The sequence below is a fragment of the Muntiacus reevesi genome, chromosome 18 (genome assembly GCF_963930625.1).
Source record: "Muntiacus reevesi chromosome 18, mMunRee1.1, whole genome shotgun sequence".
NCBI lineage: Eukaryota > Metazoa > Chordata > Mammalia > Artiodactyla > Cervidae > Muntiacus > Muntiacus reevesi.
This window is the reverse complement of record NC_089266.1, coordinates 35532586-35554721: the sequence shown is the minus strand read 5'-3', so window position 1 is coordinate 35554721 and position 22136 is coordinate 35532586. Positions and strand designations below refer to the sequence as shown.

Below are 22136 nucleotides of genomic sequence, written 5' to 3'. Positions count from 1 at the left end.
CAATGACAGCAGTTTTGGAGACAGAGATGGGATGCTCGGTAAGCAAAAATGAAAGGAATAAAAAGAATGGGTTACACACTCTCCAGAGAGAACACATGATATTGAATATTTCAGAAACTGTAATGGAACCATTCTTCTATCTTAACCTGAATGGTGACTTCATGGGTGCACACGCATGCAAACATTCACTCAGCCACGCTTAAAGTTCTGTGCATTTTGCTTTGATATCATCCATGCCTCCACTGAAAACCAAAACTGAACGACCACCAGCCACAGGCTCCTCTGTTTGCTAGCTTTTATTGAAGGGTCCCATATCCTCACGGGACCTGAGCCAAACCAGAAACCAGACAGGTTTCCCCATGTATAGCAGGAGGCCTGGAAGGGGGAGGGGAATGACTTATGATCCCACCACACCTCCCTGGAAACAGAAACCCACCACAGACAGACAGACAGACAGACAGGGGCCAGGACAGGGAGACCTCACTTCCCTCTAGGTTCTCTCCTTCTGCCCCGACTTGAAAAGAAAGTCAAACACTGACTACGCAGCACCCCAGCCCCCCACCCACCCTAGCAGCGTTTGTGGGACCTCCCCAGCAAAGGGGGGGGGGGCCCCGAGGCAGCTTCCCATCGCTCTCCTTCACTTTGGTTCGCTCCCGGCAGCTCCGTGCCCTTGTCCTTCCTCAGCCTCCGGCCCAGTCACCCCTACATCTTCTATCACCTACTCAGACCTTCTCTCTCTCTCTTTTCCAGGGCCTCCCTGCCTCTGGGGAAGCAGTGATCCTGCCAGCGAGGGGCCCCACCAGGCCCTCTCTGCCCAGGATGCGGGGCTCACACGGCCGCCCCACTCTCCTTGAGGTCAGGGGCTGAGCGCTGCCGTCTCATCCTCGGGGGTGTAGTGTATGGGGGGTAGCGGGGCCCAGGGGGCCGCTGGGCTGGGTATGGCTGGGGCTGCTGGGGATAATAGTTGTGCTTTTTGGGCTGGAAGTGCTGGGGTTCGGGCTGTGCGGAACCCCCTCCCCGGGACCGGCCCCCTCCGTCCAGGGAGTTCCTGCGGGGACGGTGGGACCTGCGGGGACTTGGGGGCCTTCGCGCAGGGGTGGCCGGAGGTGGGGTGAGCTCCTCGGGGGGCTGGGGTGGTGCTGGGGACTCCCCGGCCCCTGCCCCCGGCCAGGACTCTCGGTGCTGGGGGTTGCTCTTGAAGGGGAAGCGCAATTTGCAGTCATGAGGGGGCACAAAGCGGGCGGGGGGTCTGCGCAGCCCCCCACCCCGGCCCCCAGAGCCCTGCAGTCCCTGCAGCCGCAGCTGCTCCTGCTTGAGCCAGCGGAGGCGGCCCCGACGGAAGGCAGGGTCCTCTTCCATCAGCCTTGATACCCGCTCCCAGCTCGACAGGGGTGGCGAAGAGGGCCGGGCGGGGGGCGCTCGGTCACTGGGGGCTTCCTCCTCTGCTGCCTCAGACCCTTGGGGCTGGGCCCACGTGGTCTCACCAGCTTCTTCATTCTCATCCTCGTGATCCTGGGAGGGGGAGGGGTGAGAGGAGAGGTGGGGCGTGAGGAGAGTGGCCTCCTGAGGACATACAGGTTCAGGAGGACACGTGGGAAGGCCCTGGAGCGGGTGGATATCCAGGGTCCTGAGAAGGGGCTGGGGTTGAGGAAGCTGGAGGGACACTGGTTTAGGAGCCCAGACCCAGAGCCGGGTGGTCAGGCCCAGTCCAGGTCGGCCACCTCCGAGCTGTGGGTCTGCGTCTGCGTCGTTGGCTTGTAACCTCTATGCCTCTGTCCTCACATGCAAGATGACGTCAACAATGACAGTACCTATGACACAGGGCTGCTATAAAACTACATGGGAAATTCCACAAGCCTCACCTGGCAGACACGCAGCAAATACTGCTGAGTCAATGACATGCCCCGGGGATACAGTGGTCAGTAAAAAGGGAAGAAAAAATACCTGCTGTCACTTCAGTGGGCTGACACAACTGACAAATAAATGAGACAAATATATAACATGGTACGTACGCTATACTTCCGTAAAAAGTTGAATGTGTGTATTAAAGTTATTTAATATGTTATTTATATTATATAGAGTACCATGTTGTAGATTTTATATAAGTACAAAAATATATATTCACATGGAAAAGACCAGAACAAGGAGAGGAGACAGGAGGCCAGGGTGGGAGTAGTGGCAATGAAAGAACAGGAAGAGGTTCACTGAAACATTATCATTTTAGTGAACACCTCCTGAAGGAAGTGAGGGGTGAGCTATATGGTCTGTGAGGAAAGGCGCTCTAGGCAGAGGGAACAGCAGGCACAAAGGCTTTGCGGCCAGGAGTTCAATGAATGGCAAGGACCCAAGCATTTAGAGAGGGGAGAGCGAGGAGACAGGGGTAAGGGTTGCATGTGGAGTTGTAAGCCTTCAACAAGCATGACTGTCGTCGTGATCAGCTGCCTGTCATCCCCCTTCAGCAGGCAAGTGGGAACACAGCCGAAACTGTCTGTTGTGAGTAACCCCTATAGCTAGCATGATGCCTGGCACACAGTAAACACTCAACTCTTGTTGAGTGAATACATGCAAAACCGGGGTAGGTGGCAACACTATGGCTCACGGGGCCGCTGTGAAGATTTACACAGTGACACAGAAGTGCTCAGTACATTGGCCACCAGAGTCGAGGGTCACCCAGGAGAGGGGTGGTTCTAAGAGTGAACAGTATGTGAACACCCACTGAGTGGTAACGTAAGGGACTGTACCCTTTATATCAGTGGTTCTCAAACTCTACTGCTCTTCAGAACTACCTGGACACTTGTTATAAATGCAGATTCATTTCTAACGCCCAAAGATGCTGCTCCAGTGGGTCTGGAGCAAAACTCAGGAAATCTGCATTTTCAGTTAGGGCCCTGGTGGTTGTGAAGCAGGCGATTCACAAACTACACTGAGAAGAGCTATGTTAAACGTCGATAAGAGTCTTTTAAAGGCAGAGGAGAAAAGAGGCTGGACTCTGTGGTGGGAGTTCCGGTTCTCACAGCGGAGGACAGCGGGCAGGGAGGACAGCGGGGAGAGGCGGGTAGGCTGGCCTACCTGGGTCAGGGGGATGACCCTCTCCATGCGAAGCATGCGGTCCCGCAGGGCCTGCAGCTCGCGGTCCTTGGTGCTGTTCTGCAGCTTCACCTCCTGCAGGATCCCGGTCAGCTTGTCAATGTGAGCCCGAAGGTCCTCCACCTCCGCGCCGCGGGCTCCCTCCTCACTGCCGCCACCTCCACCTCCGCCACCTTCTTCCTCGCCCACCGTGTCCCAGACGTCCCGGGCCACGGCCCTCCAGGCGTCCCCGGGCCCCTCGGGCTTGCCATATGTGCGGCAGAGCTCCCGCATCTTGAGGGCGGCCAGGGCCTCGATCTCAGCCCGCCCATGGCGGAAGTCAGCCAGGGCCACCTCATAGCAGATCTCCTTCACAGCCTGCATCTTCAGGTCGGCCATGGTGGCCCAGCGGGGGTCTTTGCCCTGCAGCCGCCTCCGCTGGGGGATCTGGTACACCCTGCGGGGGGCCCTGCGCTTGCCGCTGCTGGGTAGGCCACAGCGCTTGACGATGGTCTGGACAGTGGTGGGGGGCAGCTGCTCGCGCAGGGATGAGATGAGCCGCCAGCTCTCTTCGCAGGAGCGCTTGTCGGAGTCATCCCCACTGTCAGAGTCCGCGTACTGGGGCCAGAGAGAAGAGAGACAGGTGGGGAGATGGCTAAGGACACCTCAGGGCCGTGCATCCCAGCAACTTGGAAACATGGTGGTTAGAACTGTGCAGTGTGGGGCACAGGGCTTGATCTCTGCTTGTCTGCACCTCCCTACAGGTACCTTCTGAGGATTACCATACTTGGAGTGTGTGGTGTGGTGGCTGGAACAGAGGAAGTGAGTATAGCTAATAAGCTGCAGACATGCCAAGTGTGGGTTTCATGTATGTATCACTCAGGAGGAGATTAAAGATTTAAAAGTAAAGTCCAAGGGACTTTCTTATTGCTCCAGTGGTTAAGAATCCTCCTTGCAATGCAGGGGACACGGGTTCTACCTTTGGTTGGGGAACTAAGACCCCACGTGCCATGGGTCAATTAAGCCCCTTCACCACAACTAGAGAACCCGTGCATTGCAACAAAAGGTCCCACGTGACACAACGAAGACCCAGTGCAGCCAAATAAATACATATCTTAAAAAGTAAAAATAAAAGCAAGTTTACTCAAAGAACAATCTTAAACAGCTCGTGGGTGCATGCTCGGTCGCTTCACTCACGTCTGACTTTTTGCAACTCCATGGACTGTAGCCCACCAGCTCCTCTGTCCACAAGATTTTCCCGTCAATAATACTGGAGTGGGTTGTCAAGATCCTCTAGGGATCATCCCCACCCAAGAATCGAACCTGAGGCTTCTGCGTTTCCTGCACTACAGACGGATTCTTTACCACTAAGCCACCAGGGAAGTGACAGCACAGCTGGTAAAAATCATACAAGAGGCTCAGGATCAGCAAGAGTCCAGGAAGCCCCAGTCGCCTGGGAGGACCCCTCGCTCCTGGGATGTATGGGTTTTTCCCTGGGTTACATTTCTCTCCTGTCTCCTCCTAGACACCACCTCTACCCCCAGCCCAGAGCCACTCCCTACTCTGACTCAGTGGGAATCAGGCTGAAGTGCTGCCAACCTACCTCCCACCCGCCTGTCTGCACTCCACAGCCCCCAACCCTCGCCTTCCCGTCATGCCCCCGCCAGCCCCTCACCAGCCGCTGCTGCTCCAGAAGAAGGTCAGCCTCTTCCTTTTCCTTTCTGTACTGATTCTCCAGATCCTGAAGCCTGGATTTGGGTGGGAGGGGAGGCAAAGCTGTGAGGTTCTGGAGCCACCTCAATGGGGCATCTAACAATAGGAAGATGCTGGGGGCCTGGGCGGGATGGGTAGGAGGGCCTGGGGCCTGATCACCCTCCCCACGCACCTCTTCTCCATCTCCAGCTTGATGTCGATGCCTTGCTGCTCCAGTAGTTCCTTCTGGGCAAAGTTCCAGTCAACAGGCTCGGAGGGCGGTCCTGGGGGAGGGGGGACCCCTCGCTCCCGCTCCAGCCGTGCCTGCTCCGGGTGATTGAAGCGGAACACGTGGTTCTTGCCCATCACAATCCTATTCCCTGGAGGAGGGAGGAGGGAGATGTGGGCTCACTCCCCAGAGCAGCACCCCTTCCTCATGCCCTAGGTGTAAGGGGCCTTGCCCACCAATCGAAGGAGCCCATACACCATCTCTCCCTTCACCCCAAGTCCAGGGTGGTCAGAGCCAAGGCTCCCCCAGTTGACCCTTGGAACTGCCCTGTCCCTGAGAGTCACAAGAAGTCAGGAGCTGGGAATTCTCTTCCTGTTGCCCTGAGGCAGCAAGACAAACCAAACCCTGGCTCCTCTCCCCTTCCCAGTCAGTCTTCATATCCCACACTGTCTCCTATTTATTTCTGAGTCCTGCCCAGGATTCACCCACGAAGTTCCTCCTTGCACAGCCAGGCCCCTCACTACACCCTCCTCTACCTGACTTCAGCACCACGGGCTCAGTCACAAGTTTCCCATTGACATAGGTCTCAGCTCCTTCGCAGGGCTCCAGGGTGACCACCACTGAGGCAGGGAGAGAGAAGAAGGAGGGATCAGACTCCAAGGGAAGAGGGGTAAGGTCACAGATCCCCACCCTGCATTCCCCCCCAAAACACACATGCACCCCAGTTCCACCGTCCAGTACCTGTTGGGGGTGCCATGGCCCCTCTGGTGGCAGGCAGCATGGGAAAGGAAGAGCAGAAGGAGGGTTAGAGCCCCAGCTGCAGCTCCCACGAGCCTCGGCGGTGGTGGAGGGGGGGGCAGTGGGTGCTGCCTGTTCACCCTCCACCAGCCTCTCCAGCAGTGGCTTAGCAAGCCTGGAACTCTCAGAGGACGTGGTCTCTCAGGTCCAACTGGTCGGTGGGCCCTGTCTGTCATTCCTGCCATCCAGACGACAACTCACTCCCTCCTTCCCAAACAACACTGTGCCTAGCCAGGTCTGGATACCTCCAGCAGGCTCCTAGCCCCACTTCTGTCTGATGCAGCTTGCAAATTGCTACCTGACTAATCCTCTCAAGCCACAGTCCACAGATCCCTATCTTCGTGGGATGAGATTAAAGTCAACCCAAGCCACAGTCATCAAGGTGCTCTAGAACCTTCCTCCTGTGGGACACAAAGATACCTGAGGCAGCTCCCTGTCCTCTTCAAGGACAAGTGCCCCATGGTCAGGGGGCCCTGAATTTCAAAGACACAGACTCTGTGACTCTGTAGTGGAGGGACACAGAGCAAGTCACCTGGTCTCTCAGTGCTATACAATGGGATAACAAAGTCTTTCTGTACAGAGTGGCTGAAAGGCTCAAAAACAGTGATGCACGAAAATTAGTTATTTATGTTACAAGGAATAGAGAAACCAGAACAAATGGTAACGTAAGGCAAAGATGAGCCTATGGGTACTGCGGGAGAACAAAAATAGCAAAGAGGAACTTGGCTTAGGGGCAGAGGACTTGAAATGATCATGGGAAAGTGCTAACTTTTGAGTTGATGCTCGAAGGGAAATTCAGATCAAGGGGCAGAAATGGAGAAGATGGCAGACAGATGGAATAAAACATCATATGTGTCCAAGCCCAGCAATGGAAGGTGGTGGCAGAGGAGAGGATGAGATGACTGTAAGGCCATGAGCTGGCTATTTTGCCCTTATTTCCCACCACGCCCCAAATTCATCCATCCATTCCACAAATATACTGGGCCCCTATAATACACCAGGCACTATTTTAGGTCCTGGAAATACAGGAGATAAAAAACATAATTGCTTCTCATACAGATATCACTTCTACTTGGTAAGACGATAAACAAGTAAGTGAGCAAATAATCTAAAGTCAGGGTTGGGCAGTGATAGTTGTAACGGAAGGAAATGGGGCCAGGAGAGAACCCAGGTGAACCTACAGCGATCTGAACTGAGGCAGCCAGGACTCACAGCTCTGGCCCTAAAGCCAGCCATGCTGCATCCCAACCCAGTTCTCCCACCTGCTAGCTGTGTGTGAGACGCTCAGTTGTGTCTGACTCTTTTGCAACACTGTGTGCTACAGCCCACCAGGCTCCTCTGTCCATGGAATTCTCCAGGTAAGAATACTGGAGTGGGTTGCTATTTCCTCCTCCAGGGCATCTCCCCGACCCAGGGATTGAACCTGGGTTTCCTGCACTGCAGGCAGATTCTTTACCATCTGAGCCACCAGGGATGCTAGCTGTGTGGTCTCGGGCAAATTCCCCAACCCCAGGAACCTCAGTTCCCTCACCTGTGAGCTGTATGAGAAAATACAATGTGCACAGTAAGTAATAACTATTCTTCCATGTTCACAGCCGCATCCCTGCGGCCTGCTCTTCTCAGCCTGTCTTTGGTCTTAAGTCTGCTGTTAAGAGCAAAGGCCCAAAGAGACTAACCCTTTACACAGCCCCCATCTTTGGGGAGGGCTTCCCAGGTGGCTCAGTGGTAAAGAGTCTGCCTGCCAAGCAAGAGACTCAGGTTTGATACCTGGGTTGGGAGGGTCCCTTCGAGAAGGACATGGCCACCCACTCCAGTATTCTGATCTGGGAAATCCCATGGACAGAGGAGCCTGGTGGCCTAAAGTCCACGGTGTTGCCAAGAGTTGGACATGACCGAGCGACTAAACAACGCCTTTAGGGCACAGAACAGCTGCTGTTTTCACTGTGACGTAACCAATGTGTGCCTCTCTTCTTCCCACACACACTCTGAGCTCCCCCTCAAGGGTGGGTTGGCTCCAAGGGCCTTCTGTGGTTTCGGTATCACCCCAGAACACAGCTTGAGGGAACCGCAGAACAGGAACTCGGCACTCACTCACTGGGCTGAACTGATTTAACAGTTCACAGCTCACAATGCCGGAAGCGTGTTCTGCCACTGAGGACCCGAACCAGGTGATAATCCACTGGCCCTGAACTGGAATGGAAGCCACCTGGCAGGTGTTCAACCTGAGCTGCAGGCCGCGAGAAAGAGTCTCTTCTTATTTTAAAACACACTCTGATATGCCCGTCTCCCATCCCCCTACCCCACACTGAGGCACACAGCATCAGTTCAAGGTGACAGACAGCTCAGGTGTGACACAGCACAGACACCAAGGACTCAGGTGTGACACGGTCAGTCTCCCTGCCCAACTCGCTTTCCAGAGTTCCACTTCACTCGGGCCCAGTTGAACACAAATCACTTCATTTAAAAAAAAAAAAAAAAGACTAAACCAGAATAAAATGTGACCTCAGAACACACCCTAGGTGGTACTTCACCATGAGCATTGTGGTAGTACCTGTCAGACACACTACTACCTGAGGGCTCGTGATTCCTAAAAGCTTTTGCTGCTGTGGCCAGAAACAGCTAAAATCCTCTGAAAGTTTTAGAACCAAAAGGATACACATGTCAAATAACTGCCTAGAAATTTTGCATTCATAGCTGGACAGGTAAGCAGGTTTTCAGAGATAAATTCAGATATTCCACTGAAAAAGTACAAGTTTTCATAAAAATAACCAAGGTGCTATTCGAGGCTAAAAAAATCAAGCAAGAGGGCTGGATTTCCTCTTCCCCAAAATCTCACCCTCTGGAGCCACAGTCTCCTGTTTCTGCCTTGGGGACCTTCACCACCCCTGCCCCTTGTAAACACTCTGCACCCTGAGGGTGGGTGCAGACAGCAGGGCCCCCACGGCTGACCAGGAGCTCGAAGCCCCTCTCAGGGTGGACACGTCCTTCTCACATGGCCACACTCCCAGAGCCCGACCTAGGCCTCTGCAATCAGCATGAGGGAGCACTCTCTCTCCTTTTCTGGCCAGTACCTCAGCCAGACATTCTGAGCCAACCCCCTCAGCCATTACCTTCTCCGTCTGACTGAGGGATGCTCCGGAACAGGCAGTGTTGCTCCCGGATGAACTGCCCGGTCAGCTTGATGTCCACATCGACCTGGCCAACCCTGGGGAAGCAACGGCCGACATTTTCTGAGCATGTGCCGGTCATACATATGTCAAGCCCCTTCTGAACCAAAACGTTCATCTGACTCAATCAACCAAGTATAATTATTCCCATTTCGCAGATGAGGAAGCTGAGGCTCAGAGAGATAAGTAACTTGCCCAAAATCAGGCAGCGCAGCACTGGTGAAACTGGGGTGTGAGCTCAGATCTGCCTGGCCCCAAGCCCACATCTGTTATGTACTGTTATGCAGCAAAGGGGGAAGGGAACCTGCAGTGGGGTGGATGCTCTCAGTCTCGGTTCCCATATCCTTCCCATGATGATCACCAAGGACAGCTGAACAGCCTGTGGTGGAAGAGGAAGGAACACTCCTACCCATTTACCTCCAGGAGGTGACCTCGGAGGCTCTGAGACCTGGGGGTTCATTAGCATTAGCCAGTGAAGCCACCTGCCACGTGGACACTGTCCCTCAACAGTGAACGTGGTGGTCAAGTTCCCACCCGCTCTCTGCTCCAGGAGATCAGGACCCAGCCTCGCCAGCGCTGGGCTTATTTGGTCCCAGGAGGCGTGTCACCCCCACCAAAGGTAGGCTCAGCCAGTTCTCAGGAAGCCCAGAGAGCTAGCAGGGCTGCAGAAGAGCTGACCTGAGACCCAGAAGGTCCCCATGAGGTCACTAGGAAAGGCAGGTCCCTCTGCAACCAACCTCCAAAAAGAGAGACCGCCCCACAGGCCCAGAGCAAAGGCTACCTGGTGACGCCATCTTTGATGTGGTAGAGCAGACACTCGGACATCAGGGGGTCTTCATTCAGGTTCACCAGGTGCGGAGTCTGAGGGGGAGGAGGCAGCAGTCAGCAGAAGGCCGTCAGGAGGGAGGGAAGGCACTCTGGCAAACATCTCTGCAGGTGAGCTCTCCCAGCTCCTGCTGCCACTCATCTGACCCACGCTACCCTCTCCTCACACACAAGACACCCCCACCCTTCTAGCCGCTCCCCAGGCCCCACCAGTCTCCCTGCAGGAAACCTTGGCAGCTACCTGCCCTTGTCCTGCTTTCCCTCTGGCCCCAGGCTCATCATTTCTTCCTTCAAAATACATCTTGCCATTTGTGGGGGTGGGAGGGGAGGTAATGAGAAAGGACTGCTCAGACGTCTCCTGCCCACACCTCAAGCCCACCTGACTCAAGTCTGTTTTTGCAGCCTGTACCTTTGGGCCTCCTCCACGACAGGGCCCAACTCACTTAGCCCAAGCCCCTTTCCAGGGTGTCCTCTCCCCTTCCCAGCTCCTACCCACTGGACTCTGAGCCCTCACTCCCAAAGCAGAGCTCCTACATCCCTGCCTCTCCTACTGCCTGGAACAGCCTCCCTCCCCGCCCCACCCCCAGCCATCAAAATCATTAATTTCCGGTCTGTCTCAAATGCCACTTCTTCCATGAAGCTTTTCTAAGCCTTCCACCTGAACACAAGATCCCCTGCTTGTTCTCCAAGGAGTTACTGTGGCTCTTCTAGGTGTAAGACCCTACTGAGGTGCCAGGCAGGATACAGAGATGAGCCAAAACCAAATGCTGCTGTCCCATCGGTCAGGAAATCAGAGTCAACATGGGGAGATAAGATTGGGCGTGGAAACACCATTACAGGTGAGAAACGCAAGTCTCATAGTAGACTTTCTGAACTTCTCATGCCCTCACTTAGCTTATTCATTCATTTATCCTATTGTATCCTAGAAGGGGCTTATACACAAAGATGAGTACAGTGAAGACCAACTTGCTCAGGCGAGTCAGGGGAACTTCATGGAAAAGGCAGTATGGGAGCTGCTCTCTGACGATGAGGACGTGGACATGCAGAAGAAAGGAGGGGTCTGAACAAAGGCAGGGAGGCTGAAAAGCACAGGGTACAGGGGGAAACACCCAGCAGTCGAGGCCCCATGTTTCTCCGGGAGTTCCCCTGAAAGGGAAGCCCAAGGCTATGTCCATGGTGGGTGCGATGAGTATCTATGTCCGAACCTCCACCAGGCCCCTCAACAATCGTTCTCCAACACCTGCTCTTCTCCGGAAGGATGGTCCCGCCCCTCTCGACCCTGCAGGGTCTGGCCTGCCTGGGAACGGCAAACACTGACGGGCCCTAGAAGCAGAAAGCAATCTTTCCCCTGGGAGAGGAGACACAATTTAGGACAGTGCTTTTCAATCTCTGTTCAGCCCAGGAACCCTTTGTTCACATGAAACCTTACCGAGAAGCCTAACACATCAAGCAGATAAGCAGAGAGCTGCTCAGGTCGAAGTGGGGGTGGGGACCCACAGTTCTGTCCTGCTCCCCACTCCCCCTAACTTGGCCCCGTGAAGGAAGCTCCCAGCCAGGTTTGAAGATGACCAGCTTAAGAAGACCTTAGGCCTGGGGCAAGGTCCCAGAAGGAGGGGGCTTTCCCCAAGGTTCCTGGCTCTCCCCAGGACAAAACTGGAACTTAGGCCCCAAAGACCCAATTCTTCACTGGACCTTTCCTAGGCTGGAGTCACCCCCGCTAAACCTGTTTCTCCTGTGAGTCTAACAGCTTTTTCTCTGAAATCCACATGACTTTTAAACCCATGAGAATGGATTCATCTTCACCACCAGAAGAAAATGCAAAAGTTACCTCCTCTAAGACACCTTTTTTTTTTTTTTCACCAATCAGATTGGCAAAGATGAAAAAGGTGAAGAGGGTGAATGAACGTGGGCTCTCAAATATGTTGTTCTGGGAGTCTAAGTGGGCATGGTTAATAATCTCTGGAGGCAAAACAGATCAAAATCTGACTGGTGGACCCCAAATCTCCACTTCTAGGAGTTTGTTCTACAGACCGCAAACTATTTCTAGACTATCTTCTATAACATTGTTTATAGTATCAGAGAATGGGAAATGACCTAAATGTCCATCAGTAGGAAGCTGGTTTAAAAAAAAATTACTTGATGTCTATACAATAGAATATCCTGACACTGTGGGGAAGAAAAAAAACAATAGCAGATAGAACTATGATGCATTGTTATGTGAAAAAAATAACATGTCAGGTATGGAACCACTACTACTGCAAAGAAGTGTGCCTGAGTATGTGGCTGATTTTCTATACATACGCCTGCACGCGTGGAGACGACCTCTAGAACACTGGAAACTGCTAACAGGATTCACCTCTGGGAGGGGAAGCTAAGGGTGGGAAGGAAGGTTTCCTTTTCACGCCATACACCTCACCGCATGTGAATGCTACCTTTACAAGAATGAAACAAAAGCCCCTCCCATTGGTCCCAGGCTTGAGCAGGAGGCATCCTGTGCTGTGAGAACCCTGTCAGTCTGTCCATCCCTCCCAACTGCTCCGCAGCCCTGCAGCTGTGGCAGAAGGTCCAGAGGTACCCGGCACCCCAAGGTGATGGATGGGCAAGCCACACTGAGAGCCTCTTTCCAGCCCCTCCTCCCATGTGTAGGCCTCTTGGGGACCCCAAAACCCCAGGTACCTAGCCCCAGACCTGACCCCTCACCCCTGCTGGCCGCCCTCCATCACCCAAGGACAGCTCTCTCGCTCCCCGGGCTGAGCCTCAGGCAAAACCCCTCTCCTCTGTTTGGATCCCGGTTCAGTGGTCCCTGCTTGCTCAGTCTCCCAGATGCCCTGTCCACCTGAAATTCGGAGGGGTCTCCTTCCAATAATCCACCACCTGGAAGGGGTGTGTTACTCTTAGGGCCCAGTCCCATTATGCTTGGTACCAAGGCCCCAGACAGGCATGGCTCCCTTCCAGCGCTAGGACTGGAAGCTCCTGCTCTGCTCACACTGGCCCCAGGACAGCTGTGCTGGCCCCAGTCCACTCCGGTTGGTGGGTCCTTGTGCTGTCCTGGTTGTTACAGGTTCTGAATATCACTCCTCCCTCCTCCAACTGAGCCTCATCACTCCTGCCCTGCTTCCTTCCTTCCTTCCTCACCACAGAGACTTTCTGAGCTCTGACTACACCAGGGGCATGTGCCAGGCCCCACACTGGCGACAAGATTCCACACTTGCTCAGTCCCATGTTTTCCCTGCTCCCACCACCCCATCCATCTATCAGGCTACACTTTCCAAACCGCCTTCTCCAGGAAAAGTTTCCACAAGTCTCCAGGCGGCACTGATACATCCATCTTTAAGCCCTCTGCTGCCTTTCCAATCAGCATCTTACAATTTAGGGTTCATTCTTCCTCTATTCCTTTACAGTCTTGTCTTCCCAAGCTAACTTTTCAAAACATTCATGTTTTAGGTTTGGGGTTTTGTTTGCTGAGTAGGTATCACACACACAGCGTTGTTGTTGTTTAGTCGCTAAGTCATATCTGACTCTTTTTCGATCCCATGACGGTAGCCCACCGTACTCCTCTGCCCAAGGGGTTTCCCAAGCCAGAATCCTGGAGTGGGCTGCCACTGCCTACTCCAGGGGATCTTCCCGGCCCAGGGATTGAACCTGCGTCTCCTGCATTGCAGGCGGATTCTTTTTCACTGAGCCACCCAAAGTAGGTCACATGCACAGCATATAAAATTCAAATGATACTCAAGAGCACACCATGGAAAAGTCACTTTCCCAATCAACCTGTACTCTCCCCAGCCTCTCCCTTCCCCTGGGGTAACCACCATAACCAGTTTCTTATGAACGCAGAAACACACGCTATGCATGAACTCACACACGTGTGTGGGCTTCTGCCTGTCAATACCTAGGTCTTCCCTGGCATCCTTCTGTGGTCCCTAGATGGACGGAAAAGACAGGGACGGCCTGATAACACAGACAGCAGGTGGCAGGAGTGGGGACAGAGATGATGGAGGGCCAATCCAGAGACCTCAGAAAGCAGAGTTAAAACTGACTACCCTGCCACCCCAACCCTCTTCTCTCAGCACCCAGTCTCCCAGGCCTCCTCATTAGGCCCCTCACTCACCTTCTTTGGAGAGAAGACACCCACGGTTCCCCCATCTTCTCGGACAGCCACCCCCATCTCAGCCAGCAGTGCTTCTCTGTAGGCATAGGAGAAGCGAATATTGGTCTTATCCTCAGGACCCACAAACCTGTTCCGGGCAGGGCCTGACCTCCCCTCCCCACCCCGCTCCTTCCGGGGCTCCAGCTGTGGGCCCCACCCCCACACCTCTCCATCCTCAAGGCCTCCGTCTTACGGAGCTTCTCCTCCCAGGTTTCATTCAGCTCAGCAATAATCTTCTCTGTCTCCTGGGGGCACAAACAGGCACTGATGAGGACAGTCCAGGACAAGCCCTCCCGGGGGGCTGTACTACTCCCAGGATGCCTTCCTCCTCTTGGACCCTGGCTTTGGAGAAAAAACTCCCAGCGGCCCCCAGGCCCTGCCCCTGTCTGCTCCAGCATCCCACCTGCAGTCTCTCCATGGCCTCCTCAGGCCCAATCTGGGGCTCGGCGTTAGGGGAGAATGAGGGCTCCAGCTCCCCATTGTGGGCTGTGGGGGATGATGGCGAAGCTGGGGCAGAGGATGACGATAGAGCCGGCAAAGCACCTTCGGGACTCCCCTCGTCCACCTTCCGGCCTAGGAGGGAGAAAGAAGTAAAAGGAGGCTAAGGAAAGATGCATCTGACAAGAGACAGAGATCTCACAACAGACCAGCCTGAAGGGACTACAGATGACGTGTGGTCCACCCCCACCAAGTGGGAAGCCTTCCTACTACAGTCTTGACGAATGGACACTGAGTCTCTGCTTGTTCCCCTCCAGTGATGGAGAGCTCACTACTAAACAAGGCAGCCAGTTCCTTCCACTGTTAGATGACTTGCACCATCAGAAAGTGCTTTGCTGTGTTGAGCTGAAATCTGAAATGTACCTGTTTCTAGTTCTGCCTTCTGGGATGAGAGGGACTACACTGTTTTTTTTTTTTTTGAACAAGACTACCCTTCAAATGTGCAGAAGCCAACATTGCATCTACCTTCTCTTCCTAAGAGCCCTTATTTTCCCCATCATGCCCCTGAGCACCCTGACTCCTCAAAGGGATGAACCCCAAGACTGAATGCAGAACCCACACTGGACACAGTTAACATGGATCACAGATTCTCTAATACAGATGCCATTTCAGGGTAGAGAGGCCAAGCCTCACATTTCAGAAATTACTCCAAGTTGACTGCTATTAAGTTTATGATCAATTTAATTCCCAATGTTTCACAAGAATTTCTGTCAAAGCAGATGCCCAGTAGTCTATCCTTAATGACTTACTGTGTAAGTCACAAATGCATGACTGACTATTTACTCCTGTTCCTATCATTTCAGTAGTTTCAGGAGCCTGTCAAGGTCCCTCTGAATCCTGCCTGCCCTGCCTCGGGAGGACCTGTCCCTCCCAGCTGTCACATCTGAAGGCGTGATCTGTCACCTCTCCACATCTACAGCTAAGTCATGGGGCACATACGGGCTTTTCTGGGTAGTGGTCCCTCCCTGGCTCCAGGCCTGGGCAAAGGCAAATCAGGAGGGAAGCGGTGGGCCCAGGGGCCTCCTGAGCCTCTCCTCCCGGAGGCCCACCTCCCAGGGCTGAGGCAGAGAGCCCTTGAGCCATGAGCAGCTCCCGCAGCCGGGCCACCTCTTCCTGTAGCTCCCGGATCAGCCGGGCGTTAGGGTCCTCATTGATGACAGCATTGCAGCGGATCTGCTTGGTGCGGTCAGCATACCTGGGTGAGAAGGGAGGAGCAGGACCGGTGAGGGCCAGACACAGGCGACCCTGGTCTGCTGCCTGATGCCCTCTCTCCCTCCCAGGTTTCCTCACAGTGGGGTAGAGTTGAGGGTCAGCCTCTCTCATGCACAGGCTCCTGAGCTACCAGCCTCTGAGCTCCTGGCACTTCTCATGTCCCACCCCAGCCCTGCCAGAGCCCCACCTGAGGGTGCTAAGAGTCTCTTCATAATTGATGTCCGCAGGGCTCAGGGCTGCAATCATTGCAGTGCGGGAATTCCCACCTGTGAATGGAGAGCACAGGAAAACTTAAGCCGGGCTGAGTTCTAAGAAAAGTCAGACTGGGTCTCAGGGGCAGGGGGGCCTCACTGCCCAGGCAGGGGTCTGAGAGGGTCACTGTTCAAGGTAAGGTGAAGCTAAGAGTTGGTGAAGCTGATCATGAAACTGACAGTCAGAGAAAGTGGGGACATCAGACCTCTGTGGGATGGTCAGAGGTCAGGGAGAGGAGGATGAAGTCAGAGGTGGCTGTGGGGTCTGAGGGGTCACAGGGAGCCCCAGGTCAGTGAGGCCCCTGGCTTGGCAGGGAGGGTGTGGCCTTGATCTGGGCATGAGGACACTGTCTAAAGAATGCCCCAGGCTCAGGCGGGGAGTCAGGGGACAACTGGAGGACTTGAGGTCCCAAGGTCGGCAGTGGGTCTGGTCAGATACATCAACAGGGGTTAGCAGGACTGGTGGCAGGGTTGGCAGAGAGAGAGAGAGAGAGAGAGAAGGAGTCCCTCACCCAGATTCTCCTTGAGCAGCCAGGTGAGCACAGAGTCCCTGTAAGGGATAAAATCCGACTTCCGCTTCTTTGATTGCTGAAGGACGGAAGGGGGAAGGGGGGTCAGGGTGGCCACCCGCTTTGTTCACTTTCCCAGAGTCCCTTCTCTTCCCACACCCAGCTCTCACCATGTCCGCAAGGGCTGAGATCACCTTCCCCAGAGTGGTCAGGGACTTGTTGATGTTGGCGCCTTCCTGGTGAGAGGAACGTGGGGAATGAGGCCTTCTTCTCCCACTCCGATCCTCTTCACCCCTCCTCGCCACAGCCAGAGCCCCAGGTTACAAGCAGAGACCACCGCCCTCAGCGCCCAGCACTGCCCTGTCCATCCCGCCCAAGTGCCTCACCTTTAGCCGCATGCCCCGGGCCCCCGAGGAGTCGGCCCGCTCACTGCCAGCAAGGTCCACCAAACTGATCTTACTGACCTGGTCAGAGGAAGGAGGCAGGAGGTGACTGGGCAGTTAGCAGGGGATGGAGAAAGCCAGGAGTGGGGGAGGGAGGGGGACTAGATAAGACAGTGAGGGCTTAGTTACTTGTCCATTTGTTCACTTATTTGTTTACGACGTTCACACGCCTGCTGTGTGCCGGGACAAGGCACAGCGGGCTCCCAGCCCTGCCCTGACCAATCTAGCAAGAAGGACAAACACTCAAACAGGAGACTGTATCCCACTGATCTGATGGAGGAAGCACAGGGCAGGGGCTGTGGAAGCCCAGAGGACGCCCTCGATCAAGCCTGGGCAGGGAGGGAGGACACAAGGCCCGCTGATCTCATCTCGGTCTCTGTGACCAAGCGGGAGTGGGTTCCAACCTTCTCTGAGTCCAGTCCAGTGAGCTGGTCGTGAGAGCGCTGTGTGAAGACAATGGTGAAGACAGCGTGGGAACGGCTGCTGGTCTCATTCATGTTGGTGGCAGCCACGGTCCTGGGTCGGGGAGGGAGTAGTCAGTGGGTCCCGCCCCGCATCTTCCTAACCCCAGCTCCCTTACCCCTCCACCCCATCAGTCTGCCTCACCGCGCCTTATTGCCGCAGTCCATGAGGTCAGCAATGTCAGCGTAGGAGGTCACAGCCAGTTTAGACAGGTCCTGCACATAGGGGCCCAGGATGGGGTGCTCTCGGACCCGCAGAGAGCCCCGACTCTTGGGGTTCAAGAGGTCTCGTACCCTCTCGCAGTAGATCTCCATGTAGCTCACCTGAGTGGGAGGAGCAAACTAAACATCACAAAGCTAACAACCGTACCCAGTGTAAAACTTACCCTGGACTCCCACTGCATACAACACAGGTAACACGGAGTATTCACTATGTTTACTCTGCATTGCTAGGCATTTTACAAGCACAAGCTCACCTGATCCTCCCAATAACCCTAGGAAGGGACCCTGATCATTATCATTTTAGATAAACATCCTCAGGAGCCGAAAGAGAAATTGTTTGCCCAAAGCTGGTCACTAACCAGCAGAGCCTGGAATAGATCCCAAGCTGCCTGACTCCAAAGATGCCCTGGTCTTAGTCACTCCTCCCTACCCAGGGGACACTGTGTACCACCTCCAGCCCCCTCCCAAAACCTAGGCTTACCTCCACAGAATAGGATAGCTGAGCACTCTGGTTCTTGCTAACACGAGAGAAGAGGTCCTCACAGAGCTGGAGGGAGACACAGAGAGGCACAGAGACGCTGCTGTTCAGGGCACACCTGTGGAGCCCAGCACCAGGCCAGGCCAGGTCTCAGGTGACCCTATTTAACCCTCACCACAGCCCCAAGGGAGGGAGGGGATTGTTCGCATTTTACAGAAGCGAGAGCCACCTCTGAGAGGTTGACTTGCCCAGGATCTCAGGCTAGTATTCAGTGAGCCAAAATGCGAACCCAGAGCCCATGTGCAAGGCCACAATGCTGCAGTCAGGGAGAACATGGGTCAATTCTCAGCTATCTACAACTGGCTTTTCCTATGGTCAATGCCTTGACTATGGTATATGAGTCTACAGCAGAACTACACTCGCAAATAATTCCGAGACAAGGTAAGACAGCAAAGAGTGGTAGAAGCAAGCTTCAGACCCAGCGCTCTCTGCCACCAAAGCAGTGGCTCTTCTCACTGAGCCTTCTTGGCCCTGAGGTCCAGGCTATGGCCAACCTCAACCCCCAACACCTTCCCTATTTCTGAGGACCTCAGAGAGCCGTCACCCTGAGACCTGGGCCTTCCTCCCCTAGAGGCAGCTGAAGATGCTCCCGCCTCGGCCTCCCTGCCGGGCCCCATGAGTACCTGGGGCACAATGCCCTGCTGCCCCGGCTCCTGCCGCCCCATCATGGTGTAGGACTTCCCAGCCCCCGTCTGCCCATAGGCAAAGATGCACACATTGTAGCCTTCAAAGGCATGGAGCAGCATCTCCTCTCCAATGTCCCGATACACCTGCTGCTGAGATGCAAACTGGGGGTCCTCCACCTAGGTGAAAGGGGGCAAGAGAGACAGCAGGAACCCTAAATGACTTTGTCCTTGGTACCGAGGTACCCAAAAGTCCTGTGTGCTCCACATCCCCATCATGGTCCTAACTGTCCCAGAAGATCCCATCTGGTCTCCTGCTGGTCCTCATTTCCCCAAGGACTCTGCCTCCCCCTCCCAGTCAGAGTCAAAGGCCTACCAACCCCCACCCGCGGGTGCTGGTCCTCCCAACCCATCCCCTGGAGGTCCAGTTTCCTAGCAACGCCCCCTTCCCCAGGACCTAAAGCCCCTGCCCCTCATTGCTTAGCTCTTTCCCCAGCCCAGCAACCTCACCGAAGTGTGTGACCAGTAGGAGTAATCGAAAGTGAAGCTTTTGGGGGCATCCTTGCTCTGTTTGGGATTGATGATGGCTGAGAGCAAAGGAAGTAAGGCCAAAGTCAGGTACTCCCAACCTCTGCCCACTCCCCACAAGCCCCCAGAATCCAGGTATCCCACTCCCCACCTCTATCCTAATTCATCTCTCCCCTTTAACACTCCCCACCCCCTCCATCCACTGAAGCTAATTTTGGCTTCCCAGGACCCGCCCCCCTCCCGGCTGCCTCCCTGGATTGGGCAATGGAGGGCTTCAGGCCAACATTCCCCCTCCCAGGGACTGGGCGCATGGCAAGGCCAGTCCCTGTCCTCACAACCAGCACCTGCTCTGCGCCCAGCGCAGCCCTCCTCCCGGTTCGGCCCAGCAGGCCTGGCCGGTATAGTGGGCCCAGCCGGCCCTGCCCGTGCCCAGCCGGGCCCCGGGGATTCACTCACAGGTGGTGCTGCCCTGCATGCTGACCACACACTTGGCATCCTGGCTGGTCTCACGGGCGTTAAAGGGCCGGACTCTCACTGCCACTTTCACTGAGGCGCCAGCCATGGCTCCGGTACGCCCACCCTCCTCAGCTGGAGAACAGAGACAGAGGCGGTGTCAGAGGGGCTGGGGGGGACCCAGATGTCACCTCCCAGCTTCTCCCAGGAACCAGCCTCTCCACCCCGCCCTGTCCCCAGCTACCCAGCCCCTCAAAGACCCAGTCTCTGTTCCCCTGGCCTTCCTCCCCAATGTCACTCTCCTCAGGGACTCCCGGAGGTGCGCCTGCCTCTCTCCCCAGCCATATCCCAGCTCACAGGGACCTGGGTTGTCACCCCAGAGTTACCTGGCGTCCTGGCCCCAGACCAGGGGAGCTGTATCAGTTCTGGCTGCCACTGGCCCTCGTAGGAGGAGCCCCATCCTACACTGGGGGCCTGGCCGCGCCAGCTGGGGCTGTGGGGGAAACCCTGGTTGTGGGGGAAGAGTGGTTAGGAGGCACCAATGGCTCCAGAGGTGTGTCTGGGCTGCCAGGGTTGGAGGGCAAGGGGTAGGGGGTAATGTCACGAAAAGTGAGGCTGGCTGTCCCTCTGGAGTGGCCAAATGCAATGTGAATCCAAGGGCAGGGATGGTGGTATTTTTATTCCTCGTCACTCACAAGTGTACTGGACGTTCAGATAGAGAAGAGAGAAAGAGGCTGGACAGAAGACAATTCAGACACATGGGCAGAGACACTGAGGCTGGTGGGAAGCAGGGGCAGAAAGTCCCCAACACCATGACACCAAGAAAACCAGAGAGACCAAGACTGAGATTATCCTACAAGGGAAATAATGGAAGAAATGGAAAGGAAGACCTAGAGGACAGCAAACACAGAAATGTTCAACAGGCAGTACTAAAGCACAAACTGTAAGCCCAGAAAAGAAATGAGATGAGAGAAAATCCCAAACATAAGACCTGCCCTAAAATTTCCTGACAAGGTCAGTCAGGGAGAAGTAGAAACCAGTTCCCACCTAGGGTCCATGACCTGCACACAGAGGGAGGGACTGCTGATGGGCAAAGTCCAATGGCTGGAGATACAGCCCAGAACTGGGCTCCACAGGGCCTGCCTGTAAGCCCCAAACCCCTTGCCCAGCCCCCAGCACTTCCTCTTTAGGTTCCAGGACAATGGGCAGGAGAGGGTGGGGTTATCCTGTAACCATCCTACCATCCCCCAGGGTCCTCTGTTAAGGATCCAGAATACCTGTGTTTAGGGGAAGTAGGGTCCCCCTGAAAAGCGAGAGAAGGGAAAGGAAGCAGGCAGGTCCCAGCTCCAGCCTGGGGCTAGTGCAATGGCGTCCACTGCCCTGGGGAAGGTGCCAGGCTGGAGCCCAGGAATGTGGGTGATCTGGTGCCCACACCCAGGGAGGAGAAGCTGAGCAGCCCACACCCACGGACAACAGGGTGGAGGGTTGTGAATAGAGATCAGGGATGCTGGGTCCCCCTTCTGTGGCCCTCAAGGGCCTCAAACCCCTGTCCTGCTGGGCCTCACCTCACCAGCCTTTCTGGCCAGGGCATGGGAGGGATGAGAGGGCAGGTCTGTCCAGGACAGGAAGGGAGTAGCTGAAACCACAGAGGCTGTCTAGGGGAAGAACAACCCTGACTCCCAGACCCTGACTAGGGGAGGGATGGGACACTGATGGGGACGCGCTGTGGTGACGCCCTGACAGCTTCTGGGACTGGGAAAGGGGTGGCACTGCTGGGGGTCTGCGGGCGTAAAGGACTCAGAGAGGCAAAGGGGTCGGCCGGTGCACTGTACAGGGGCAGGGGGTACCGGGAGGAGCTGCGGCTGGGGTGAGACCGACTGACCGCAAAGGGGTCCTCGGGCCACCTGCATCTTGCCCGCCCCGCAGTTTTCACACAGGCCCCCGTTTCGGCCTTTCTGGGAGGCCATGCGGATCCTGTCCTCCAGTCCAGCCAACCGACGGCCGGCCCGGGCCTGGCACCCCTCTGCGCCTCCGCGGGACAAACAGCACATGATCCCGGCTCCCGCGGCCAGCCGGCCCCCACCGAGGGGTGTAAACCGGGACCCCGGCTCCCCGCCCCCCTGCCCGGCACATTCCTCCGCGGGCGTCCCCTCCCTCACCCACCCCCCCTTCCTCAGCTCTCACCTCGTCGCGGCGGGGCTCCCGGAGCGGCTGGGCAGAGTGCAAAGGGGCGAACTTTCCGGGAAGCGTGAGACCGGAGCGGGGGCGATCCGGGGCCGGTTCGGGGCTGCCCCCGCCCCTCGCCGGGTCCCCGGGCGGCGGGCGGCGGACTCGCGCCCCGGGGGCGGCAGCAGTAGCGGCGCCAGCGGCCGGCGCCCGCCCGGGCAGCGCGAGCTGGGGCGGGAGCGAGGGGCGGGGGACCGGCGGGCGCGCGCGCGCGGATGGGAGGGCGGGCGCGCGCCGTCGCGAGAATG

The 22136-nt window shown here is 55.8% G+C and overlaps 1 protein-coding gene across 2 annotated transcripts; it reads right to left on the bottom strand.

Annotated features, from left to right (window-relative positions):
• Positions 1 to 281: 281 nt before the first annotated feature.
• On the bottom strand, positions 282 to 22034 carry KIF1C (kinesin family member 1C). 2 transcript variants are annotated; one of them, XM_065909004.1, is made up of 23 exons: positions 21847 to 22034; positions 20049 to 20169; positions 19666 to 19797; positions 19192 to 19268; positions 18682 to 18861; positions 18002 to 18067; positions 17444 to 17622; positions 17242 to 17353; positions 16781 to 16858; positions 16565 to 16630; positions 16398 to 16473; positions 15822 to 15900; positions 15472 to 15617; positions 14328 to 14497; positions 14090 to 14169; positions 13886 to 13961; positions 9734 to 9813; positions 8896 to 8990; positions 5524 to 5607; positions 4952 to 5138; positions 4742 to 4814; positions 3070 to 3684; positions 282 to 1512 (listed from the first exon to the last, which is right to left on the bottom strand). In XM_065909004.1, the coding sequence occupies exons 3-23, from the start codon at positions 19769 to 19771 to the stop codon at positions 829 to 831; spliced, it is 3309 nt and encodes a 1102-aa protein (XP_065765076.1). In that variant the 5' UTR covers positions 19772 to 19797; positions 20049 to 20169; positions 21847 to 22034; the 3' UTR covers positions 282 to 828. The 2 variants fall into 2 exon arrangements, with proteins under 2 accessions (XP_065765076.1, XP_065765075.1); XM_065909003.1 differs by lacking the exon at positions 20049 to 20169.
• Between the last annotated feature and the right edge of the window lie 102 nt (positions 22035 to 22136).